Source organism: Alligator sinensis, unplaced genomic scaffold (assembly GCF_000455745.1).
Source record: "Alligator sinensis unplaced genomic scaffold, ASM45574v1 scaffold118_1, whole genome shotgun sequence".
Lineage (NCBI taxonomy): Eukaryota > Metazoa > Chordata > Crocodylia > Alligatoridae > Alligator > Alligator sinensis.
Window position 1 is genome coordinate 532,678 of NW_005841850.1, and position 11,776 is coordinate 544,453.

General features: G+C 42.9%; 1 protein-coding gene across 4 annotated transcripts in view; it reads left to right on the forward strand.

Annotated features, from left to right (window-relative positions):
• Positions 1-11,776, forward strand: part of VMP1 (vacuole membrane protein 1) — a 74,122-nt gene that overhangs the window by 32,506 nt on the left and 29,840 nt on the right. For all 4 annotated transcript variants that reach the window (XR_003095220.1, XM_006016051.3, XM_014522571.2 and 1 more), the window contains one exon: positions 2,969-3,100. Coding sequence is in view for 3 of the 4 variants with exons in the window: in XM_006016051.3 (XP_006016113.1) it covers positions 2,969-3,100 (132 nt within the window). In the remaining variant the exon portion in view is untranslated. The remainder of the gene's footprint in view (positions 1-2,968; positions 3,101-11,776) is intronic.

Here is an 11,776-nt window from a genome sequence, read left to right on the forward strand (position 1 = left end):
GATAGTGCAGGATAAACACGCTTGCTGACTCTTTAGTGTATGAAAATGCTGAACTACAGTGAGGATGAAATAGTTTAAAAAGAAAAGAGCGTACAGCTACAGGCCCTGCAACTGATGATCGTTGTGCCCCGTAACGAGCCAGTGGTACCTTCAGAGTCCTTCCTTTGTGGTCCTTGCTGGGTCAGATCATGGAGGACGTGGAGAAATCTGAACGAGCCAAAGCGCTTTATGATCTGTGCTTTCTTCCTTCCCTCCTCCAAACATACTGCCAGCTACCTTTTCATTGACCTCTCTCTCTCTGCTACGTTTCCCCCTTGGGAGCATCTTCAATCTGCCACTGGGGTGTAGTATAATGTTATGCTTTCTTGGAATGGTTTCATGAGTACATAAACACTGATTGTTAATTTCCTGCAAGTCAAATGAAGCTGGTTGCTGCTGAAACTTCTTCCAGTGATTTTTTTTTTTTTTTTTCTTTTGTCCTGACTCCTGTTCACTTCTGTGGAAGCCGTCAAAGAAACTTCCCCCGGAGTCTATTGCTGTTAAACCAAATAGCCATTTGACTGGAAAGCAACACAGAGTTGCTGACAGTGAAACCGTGGATAGATGATTTTTTTTTGCACCACGAGTTAACAAAAAAGGCAAGAAGAATTAAAATCGGGAGCGGTAGGTTGAACTTGTGATTTGTGAAGTGCTTATGGGAAAGTTAACTCATCCAGCCTACCAGTCGAATCTGAAAGTGTCAGAGCAGAGCTGTGGGTCAGCATTTAAGGCAGAGGAACTATTAAAGGCAACCAGAAGAGCTTCGGATGCAGGACATGGGTGTCCTGTGAGGGAATGACGCAATATGTCAGTCGCTTTTTAGATGACTCAGTAGTCCCCCAGTGTAAAAGCCTGGCGAGTCCTTGATGAGAAGCTGACCGGATGGTGGTTGAGCTGTAAGCCGCTGTGGTAGTAACAAGATGAGAGCTGCGGGCTTGGCCGGGGAAGGTGGGCTAGGGCAGGGCTGCTCCACTCTTCCTAAAGGCATCCATCCGTTCAAAGAGCTAAAATCTCAAGATTAGCTTCAGCAGAGACTAAAGCCAGGTTTAACTTCATTGAGAGAAGTTACCCCAGTTTGCCCCCCACTCAGCAACAAACAGCGATCAATAACGAACACTGGTATTTTGACCTAGCAATCTAATTCTGATTGAAGAATGCAAAATCCCCGAGGGTTTTGAATCTCACTCACTGTCAAATAGGTCCCAGCATCCCTGACTTATATAAGGATTTACAAAATCAGCCTGGTCAGTGCAGAACATAAACTAGGAATTCAACAGCACCCTGCACTGAACACACAGCCTTTATTTTTAAAATAAGGAAGAATTGCAAAGAATACAACAATCTTATCTCTCAGGAAGAGCAGAAAAGTCAGTCTGTGTCCTGCCCAGAATGAAGTCAGGGGGCAAAAAAGCAGCTTTCCAGATGACTGACTTACTATTTTTCCTCTTTTTTTAAATGTAAGCATTTCTGTAAAAGAACACAGGTTAGTGTTCAGCTTTCTCATCCTGCATGAATCCAGAGAAACTCTTAAGTGCATTTCAAATGAAAACTCTGATAGTAAAAATGAATAGCCAAGTTTGCAGGGGGGAGGAAATGGTAAGTAGTTGTTTATCTGGGTTACTTAACTGTTGCCTTTTATTGTGTACGGAGGGAATCTTCCTTGTAGACGCAGAGTCATATGATTTCATTGCACTTGCAAGATATTTTGTAATGATGAGCATGTGACTTGGCCCATTTAAAAGGAGTTCACTTCCAGTGCACACATGTGAGCCTTTCTCTTGGTTGACGACATAAAGCCAGAGCCACCCAGCACGTTATTGTGAAGCAACATAACTTTTTATTTCCTTGTATCATCCTGAGAACTTAATCTGAATTAATTTTTTGTTTTTAAAAGGTTACAGCTTCTGTTTTCAAGCTTATCTTCCCAGCATCGAAAATCCACAGATGTATCCCTGTTTTGTTGTTCGCTATTGTGTAAATTTATTTCAGATACGGGAGTGTGACCTTAAGAGGGAGTTTTAACAGCTTGGCTAATCAGTGCTGAAATGGTGCTTGGAACCAACCTGTTGGCTTAGAAATACAAAGCAGCTGGAATTCTCCCTTCCATACAGCTGCGTATATAACGGGAACAAAGGAAATGGAAGGGCTTTGCATTGCTTCAGCGGCATATAAAAGCATTTGTGACTCGCTTTAATGGCCTTAAGAAAGAAGGGACATCTGCATGGAGCTGAGGTTTAGCACATTTCCAACAGAGTGCCCAACTATTGTGCTATTACCTGTTCTATATTTAAACCATTTGAGTTTAATCCAAGTTCCTGTTTCATTAACCTCTATTTATCCATATGTTCAATACTGATATATTTTTTTTTTTTTTTTTTTTTTTTTTTTTTAACTAAAGCTGCATTTACCCGCAAGAATAAAATGAGTCATTTGATGTTTTGAGAAAAGACAGCCCTGCTTCAGTTCGTAGCTCTCTTGGTTGTCTTGACCCCATCCTAAGCAAAGATAAAATGCTAGGTAGATTAAGCTTTCATTTATCCCTATTTTTCCTTTGCTTATAATGGTAGAAGAGTTTGAGCCTGTATTATAATTAACTGACTTTGCATAACTGTTTAATTTTAGTACAACATAAAATGTTCTAGTTTCTCGTGGAAGAGACTGGGCTTAGTTAAACTAGGAAAGGGAGGCGTAGTTTGCCAACGTCAGTTAGGTAAGGATTAAAGTCAGGAGAAATGTGTCCAGTAATGATGAATTTCCATTGGAGGCAATGGCAGGGATCTCCTTCATTCTGTGTGATAACCTTGTGTTAGTTGGGTTTTTTTATATGTATTTTTAATGACCCAGGAGGAATGGTGTGCAAACATTACTACTTTTAAGAGCACTAAGAACAAAAATGACCCTGATAAAATGATGATTATTTTGTACCCAGGGTGCTGGCACAGCTATTGGAGAGCTACCTCCATACTTCATGGCTCGGGCAGCCCGACTCTCCGGTGCTGAGCCTGATGATGAAGAGTACCAGGAATTTGAGGAGATGCTGGAACACGCAGAGGCTGCACAAGTAAGAACGCTGCTAGACAGCAGGATGCATGCACGTAACATAAAACACAGCCCCATTGAGGTGCCCTAGACAGCTGTGCGCTGGCATAGAAAACAGTGCCTTCGGGAGAGGCTGCTCATAAGAAAGACCTGCACTTGGACACGGAGCCTGTGGTGAAAATTGAAATAAAGCGTATCGTGGGGCGAGGCAGGGATGTGTTCATCCAGCCACAGTAGGTAATGGCCAGCAGGTGCTTTTACAGATATAGCGTGGTAATAGGAAGGAAGTGGGGGCTCACGGAGAGGAGGGAGGATGCAGTGGATCGACTGCACTGATGGGACCAGCTGAGCAGCGCCGTCAGCCAGCATGTGCCCACTAGGTGCTACTAACCTGCCTGGCCCTGCACTGCCAGTGCCTCGTCATCTTCAGCAGCGTGAGGAAACGCATTTTTCCTCATGTGAAAAGACAGCTGAGCTATGTGAATTTTCTCTCAGCTTGTGCTCTTATTCCTCTTCTCTTTCTTTATGGGTTAAACGGCTATATGCTTCGCAGCTTCCCCCCCCAACCTCCAGACTATTTTGTCCCTTAATCAAACCCACATGACTTTTTTTTTTTCCTTCTCTTTTTAACAGCTTTTGTACAGATCAGCAGTTTGTACGTGCTTCAGTCCTTCAGTTATTTACAGTTTTTAAAGGTGCCACTTAGAGAAACATTCTTTTTTTTTTTCCCAGAAATGTTTGGCTCTTGGATTTCTCTTCCATAATCTCCCTTATTACTCAGGGTTGTTTGTCTAACAAACTGCTAGGTAGCAGAGGGTCACGAGACTTTGGGGAGTTTTTTAAATGAAAGAATCCAGCTGATACTATCCACTGTGTTTAGCAAAAGATTTCCACCGCTTGTTCTTTGATAAACACACTATTGTAGCAAAGAAAACACCCAGTCATGACATGAGGAGTGTTGATGTTTCATAGCTTCTCTTAGAGAAGTGGTTGCATACAATATTTGCCAGTTAACACTGAGTCTAGCCTGATAGTGTTAATCATAATCTTAATGCTGCCTAGTTTGCTACCTCTTCATGATGTGCTCCTCTGGCACTATAAAATAGTAAAGTGAGTTCTTTCTCTTTAAGGTGTATTGGCAACAAAAAAAAAAAATCCCTGCTTAATTTATTAATATTGACCCCATTGCTATGTCCTTATTTTGCAAATCAGTCCTCGGTTCATGAAGAAATGTAAACGCCCAGTACGATACAGAATCTAATTAAATGCATGACTGCTGAATTGCTATAATCCCTCTTCTGTTTTCTGTGAATCTCCCAGCAAGTTGTGTGGTTTTATTTAAAAATAAAAAAAGGGGTTTCCAACATGCCTGGTAGGATTCTCGGGCATAAAATCTCTGCTAACAGCTATCTTGTCAAGAGAGGCCAAAAAATAGTCCTCGATTCCGTTGCCTGTGTACGGGATGAACAACTGAAATGGTGTCTTTCATTAAGAAAAATGGCCATGTTTACCAGTACTTTGATTTTGTTTTCTCAGCCATTAAGTTTGGATTAAAACACCACTTTGAGGGTGGATGGTCAGAAGAAATTTTGTTAAAGCTGCACTTGTGGTCTGATTTCTACCAGATACATTTACACGAGGCTATGACAGTCTGATGAAATTGCGGTACTGTCTTAAACTGACAGTTCATTTTTTTTTCCCCTCGCCAACTCCACTTCCTTTCCGCATTTGGCTTTCTAGCATGTTTTTGCTCCATGTCTGCGGGAGACGGGCATGACTTTCTTCCTATGACCTCGAGCAAATCCTGGCATCATTAGCCATTAGCAAAAGCTTTGGCTTTATCAGCATTTGCAGTGTGAAATTGCTTAATAGTAAGGTTTTTACTACGTAAATCAGTGCCTCTCACTAATTTTGAGCCTCCGTGCTTAAGAAAGCAGAGGGTGACATGAATCTGATGCCAGCGGAGGACAACAAATATTTTGTAATGTCAAATACTAGAAAGAATCCTTTCAAGGTACGGGCCTGGTTTACTTTGTGAGCTGCTGCCCGTGCTGACAAAGCAGACCCAAAGAACATGCCGTTTTTGCGTATTTGTATTATTTTCTAAAAAAAAAAAAAAAAAAAAAAAAAAAAAAAAAAAAAAAAAAAAAAAAAAAAAAAAAAAAAAAAAAAAAAAAAAAAAAAAAAAAAAAAAAAAAAAAAAAAAAAAAAAAAAAAAAAAAAAAAAAAAAAAAAAAAAAAAAAAAAAAAAAAAAAAAAAAAAAAAAAAAAAAAAAAAAAAAAAAAAAAAAAAAAAAAAAAAAAAAAAAAAAAAAAAAAAAAAAAAAAATGTTGGTACTGTTTCTGAAAAACCTGTTTTAGAGAAATATGACAATTCTTGAGGCATTCTCCGTGTAACATCCAGTTTGTACAATCCACAGGGAAGAGAGAGAGATGCTGCTCATTGGGGATTTTTAATAAAAGACTTAGGAAGAAAATTACTTTAGTAGATCATGTAGTATAAAGGATGAGACCAGTCATTCCATTCAGGCTCACACGGCATAAGAATATTATCTCCATTCACTGGGTTTTCTGTCATTACTGCTAGTTGAAGTGGTTGGTCTTCTTGAGTCACACTTTGAGAGAACCCATTAGCTGGCTGATGATGTACAAGATTTTCGTCTTGTTTTCCATTAATCTACATAAAAAAATCCCCTCAGCTTAATGGAACACCACTTCTGTTTTTGTTGGCCAGTTAAAGTGTAGGTTGCGTAAAGATAGCTTCGTCCCTCTAATTGCTTCATGTCGCTTTGTTCTTCTTGGTTGTCCGGCAATTCTGTAATGCTGCCGTGTTTATTCTTTTCAAGCAGGATTACTTTTTCACTGGAGACCACAGTCATTTTGTGCGACGTGTTCAATGTTATACTTTTCAGTTTCTTGTGATTTATTATTTTCTGTAGAATTTGTTGTTTCATTTCCAATCCCTCACCCCACCCCTTTTTCCTCCACATTGCTGCTTCTCTTATCCCGTGAAATCCCAGAGCTCTGAGCTGTTTTGTCAGGGCTCCCCATTTGAGCGATGAGAAGATGTAGCGCTAGTGGAACGTCTCAAACCAACCTCTCAATTAGGGGAAGTGAATCTACTGCTTAGTGTTGGAGCAGCACACTGGTAATGACACAGTGCAAATATGACTGTATACTTTCCTATATACGTATAGTATTTTAACACAGTTTTTGCCAGTTCAGTAGCAGCTGATAGTTAAAATGTTTTCTGACCCCCGTCTTCTTCTGTAAGACCATGAAGCACTTAAAAGCTGACAGGTTTCTGGTGAAAAGGAAGCTTGGTGGCAGTGTGCAGCCTGTCCACAGATGATACTGCAAAATGTGGAGGCTCTTGCTATCTCGTTGGCCTTCCCTAAGAAGGAAACCTAACAATATCTTCATTGTACATCTAATCATGAATGACTCGAAGTGTCTGGATTCATTTTTAAGTGGCATATTCTTTGAGGATTAATGGTTTGCACATCAAGTGCTTGGGGTTTGCTTCTGTTCCCTCTTGCCTGAGCCAAGTTTCCCAGTAAAAAAAATATTTTTGAGTTGCCTATGTTACTATCAGTTCGTGCTGTTTGTTTACCTTCCAAACTGGGTCCTGGCTTCCTTTAAAAACCCGGGCTGGGAAAAGGGTTAATACCATGTAAACCCTGAGATAAAGCAGGACTCGCCATAAATGATCGAGTGCCATCTGCACACTGAGTGTCAGTTTTTGCCGAGACCTGTTTTTGACTCCACTGAACCTTTGCTGGTTGTGGTTTGTCTGGCCATCACATGACTTCTCTGAAAATTCCCCCTCCCCTCCATTTCCAGTAAACTGTTTGAACAGGAGTGACTCAGACTGAAACCAGCTTCCCTGTAACCACAGGGCTTGTTAAAGAATTTGTCAACGTGGACTCTAGAGGGTTGGTATTCAAGCTGAGCTGCAACTGCCCCGGTTTGTATTGCGTCAGGGCTTCCAGAGAACAACTTCCTGCTCTGCAAGTAGGCTGCTCGCCTGCCATGAGTTACACCGATGAACTTTGAGATAGTGACCGTTAAACACGTGTTCAACCCATCCTTCTAGCATTTCTTACAGACTTTGTGCTTTGAGCTGCATTGCTTTTTTGCCACATCCTGATCGAGAGTTTCTCTGTTCAGAAACAGGAGTGCAAAGTCCACCACCACACCCAGCTAGGGTTGCTCTGAGAACTGGAGCGCGGGTCGCCCTGACAAGGCACGGTGACTGAGCCCAGACCGCAGGATTGGGTTCAAGTCATGCCCAGAAACGTGTCGTAATCACCGTGGCAAGTAGGAGGTCTGTGCCTGACGGAGGACCAGGGCTATCTCAGGACTGACATGAGAGCGGCCATCGGGATCTGACCTGTGGGCACTCTGCGAGGCTCGATTGCCAGCTTGGTTACTACTTTGCTTGTAAAAACAAAACAACCAAAAAACCCCTCAAAAAACAAACTAGTATTTAAAATAGAAACCAGGGAGTTTAAGGAAAATGGAAGTGTGTTATGTGCAGGACAGTGGAAATCTTACCCGGTTTTTGAGGGAGGAGGGAAAAAAGCATTTGTTTGAGCCCAACTCTAAATGCCCTTGAGTCTCTTTCTTTCTCAGTCTTCCACTCACCCCCTTCCTCATCAGCTTCCTCTCTTTATTAATTGTGCTGTACAAGAAAGAGATCGTCAGTGTTTGGTCTGGGCTGCCTAATGGGTGGCCACCAGGAGACTTGTCTGCACATTGTGCATTCCTGAAGTTTGATGCATGCGTTTGTTAATACATGTAGGGGAGGGTTTTTTTTTTTTGGTTTGGGTTTTTTTAACTCTTTTGCCTTGGGCCAGATTTTCAAATATAAATGGATGCTGATGTTAACAATGAAGCATCACTTTACAAATAAGCTTTCCGTGAAATGGAGTGCTTGAGAGCGGGCTTCTAGCAAGATTCTTTTTTCATTGGGGAAAAGAATATGTTGAACAGCAGACTTGTTGAAGTCTTGGCTGTCTCGTGGTAAAATTGTCCTGGTCAGCTTTGTCGGGGGTTAGAGAATACTTTATGTAAAACTGTTCAAGGGACCTTCCCAAGAAGTGGGGGCAGTGAAGGGTTAACACATCCAGACAGTTGACAATAGAAGCTATGAGTAATAAATATGTAAGCGCCCCGTTGCTGGATTTCGTTGGATACTGGGAAAAGAATACAGCCGCCTTGTGCCTGCATTGTTCTATTCATTTGCACACCTGTTTACAGATATGAAAAAAATAACCAGTGGGGAGTATTGGGTTACATTTGTTCAAGCTGCTTTAAAGATGGCTTTTCAGGTTTTATTCATCAGAGGACTAGTGCACTGGAAGTCCTTCGCGTGCTCCTACGTAGGAAGTCTGCAACGAGCAAACAACTAACTCATTAATATCAAGTCACCCACTTGGAGATCTTGCTTACTACGAGATGGCCTCACTCAGCATCAGCACTGAAAGCAGAATTTAATCTTGTATCCATCTCTTCTTCTTTTGCAAGAAAAGGTCATTTTGCCAGGTAGAAAAAAACAGTCTGGATTTCTCCTCTCATGAGCTACTGTTGTGTGTGGCGCTAATGAATGAGCATCAGTTGAGCGCTGTCAGATTTGTGGGCACGGTTCACGTTGCTGTCAGCGGGCATCGGATGCGTTTCTGCGGTCAGAACTTGGCCCTCGAACGCTTGCTGTCGTATCCGATGAGCATCCTTCTCCACGTTCTCTACAAAATAATCCGCAACTCCTCTGTCAGTCTCCGAATCTCGAGTCGTGTTCTGGGAAGTTACAACGCGATCAGAAACGTCTAAACACGTTCTTTAGTCCTACTAAATTCACACGTTTTAATTTTACCCAGGCCAGGCTCCATTAGCTCCCATACTGCATCATCCCTTAGCCTTTAAGGCTTCACTTGAATTTCAGTCCTCCCTTTAGTTACCACTGCAGAACAGGCTGCCTGGATTTGAGCTTTTGGCCATAGACATACCAGAGGAGACAAGTTGCTGGACAGACGTGCTGTATCTCAGCAAAGTGCCTCCTAACACACAATCTTGCTTGACATTTTTATCATTCAAACTATATCTCGGCTGCTTTCCATAGGAGGGGTCTGTCTTGTCAGACAAAAGAACTTGCTTTTCTGTGGCTAGAGGAAAAGGACCAAGTTTGTGTCAGATGAGCTGTCTGAGTACCCAGAGGGAGCCTACACTACCTAATAGAGATTAATTCCTGTGTCATAATCAAGAAAATGGCTACATTTTTTTTTTCTTGTTCCAGACACTGTTTAAATATCTTTGAGTTGTACACGAGTCTGGTATGCAGACCACTTCTCTAAGTCGTCTGGCACCCGCTGCTTCTTCCTGCGAAGAGTAAGTTAGAGACATGCTTAGCTTTGCACATCTTCTGCCCATCAAGCTTGTTGGGAAGACCGTGCTTGTAAAAAGAGGGTCGTCAGCTGTCTAATATAAGCTTGCCCATTAATTATTGGAATGGCTTTGTTCTTTGCAACTGAACCTTAGGCTCCTGGTGAAAGAACACAATATATTTTTTTTTCACTGCTGATGATTTTTTGCCTAAGCTTTGTCTGGGATTGAAATAGCATTGCGTATTAAGCTCACCCGGTTATCCAAAATTGCTTCTTTACTGGATGCAGGCATTTAGAGTTAAGTAATCAATCTGACTTCATTCCAGTCATGATGAGCCTTTGTTAGAGTAACTGGATCTTACTTGGGTCCCGACGTTTTTGGGTTTTGTTTTGTTTTTTTAATTATTACTTGGAAAGGACAGGACCTTTAAAATCTCCTGCAGCTGCCAGTAGCACCAGCATGCTACATCATCTGACCTGTGGCCAAGGGAGCCTGACGCCTTGAGATCAATGAGTATTCATTTGTCGCTTCACTATGGTTAAAGCAGCCCACATCGTCTTGGATGAAATGCCAGCACGTTCCAGTCGGCGAGGAAGGGACAGTGCGGGACCTTGTGGGGTCGGTATCAAGTGCGTGAGAATTGGAAGGACTGGCTATTTCTTTGCTTTCCCAGTCCTCTCTTGTACGGCAGCGACCGCTGACCAAATCCTGGGCTAGTTCCTGTTTGTCTGGAACAATTGTCTGGCTCTCTTCTCTGCCATGCTACTTCATAGATGGGGGTGGGAAATGCTTTGCTGTCTTCCTTGGAATGAATTCCTGAATCTGCACACTGGCAGATCTCTGGCAAGGAATCGGCGCCAGACTAGCTGGGTATAAACCCCGTGCCCTCTTAACACTTGGAGCGAAGGGATCCAAAATGACTCGCCTGCATGGCACTTTGCTAAGTACCAACACAGGGGAAGCTGAGCACGCTGCTGGGGGGACGACGTTCTGTAGGACAGATCTGATAAGACTCGGAAACGTTATGCTGCTTCCTCTTCCCTCCAACTGTGCTTCCTTTAATTGTCTCTTACTCTTTGTGCGATTTTTCTTTTTGGTTAAAGTGAGCAACAGTGGGGCTTTTTGAATTCGCGACTGAGAGCTTCAGTTCCAGCAGAGGAAAAGTGCCAGAGCTCACATGAACTTCCTGCTTGTTCTGAGCTCTGGAATAAGCCCACTCAACTTGATGCGTCGTTGCCCCAGAACTGGGGCTGCTGTTGTTATCTCGAGGCTTGTAACGAAGGCTTTGGAGCTTGCGCTTGTTTTGGCAGTTTGCAAATATGGTTGCTAGTTCCTCTCCAAGATCCTATGCAAATGGGGAAAGTTTTTTTTTTCTTAGGCTTTGCCACTCCACTGTAGTTGTACAGTGTCCTGAAGAAAATGAATAAGCTTCTCAATCTGTTTAAAATGGAGCTGCTTATTCTCTTGCTGCATGGGCAGAGGATGAAACTTGTGTAGGTGTCATTTCACTCATCACTCTCATCCTACTGTCTTCAACCAGAGGTCGTGTTTTTCACAGCTCTGTGGGTATGGGGTCTGACTCTCACTCGGATGCAGGCTGAACTCCGGTAGTCGGGGCCGTGACGAGGAAGACCTTCACTTCATTACGGTTTGGCCTTCTTATTCAGGGACGTCCCTGTGTGGTTGCTTAGAGCATCTCAGCCCTGCAGAACCACCATACCGGGCAGTGACACAGCCCCGGGCAGTGCACGTATCTCCCAAACCAGCAGCCATGTAGCCGTGCTCATGTGGTGCTGCACGTAGGGCCCACGTGCATCCTGGAATGACCACTTCAGCAGAATGAGAAATAATCAGCTGCCTCTGCCTCTTTTGCGAGGCGGTTGTCAACGGAGGAAGTTTCATCCTCTCTTAGGTCCCTCCCACTGCAAGAATTGCTTCCTCGTCCACAAGTTTGCTGGCAGGTAGTTCTGAGATGGTGCTGCTGTCTGGTGGCTCTTTAAACATCGCCCCCTCTCTGTGGCTCAAGTTCAACGGATCAGGCCTCAAGTTAGTGCCCTTGGCCTTGAAACCCACCAGCTGTTTTCATCAGGTGCCTGTGCCGGCAGCTGCAAAACGCACCGGCATAAACTCTGCGCTCTCCAGAGTCATCAGGATAACTTTTACTCTGATACTGTCCACCAGGTGTCAAATTGGGCTTTTACTGTGATAATGCACACTGGGTTGAGCAGAGTTCTACTTTTGTGAGCAGCTCTTTGCTCCTTGAAATCTGTTTAGCTCATTTAACGTCTTTGAGTTAATTAACTGACTGAACCGC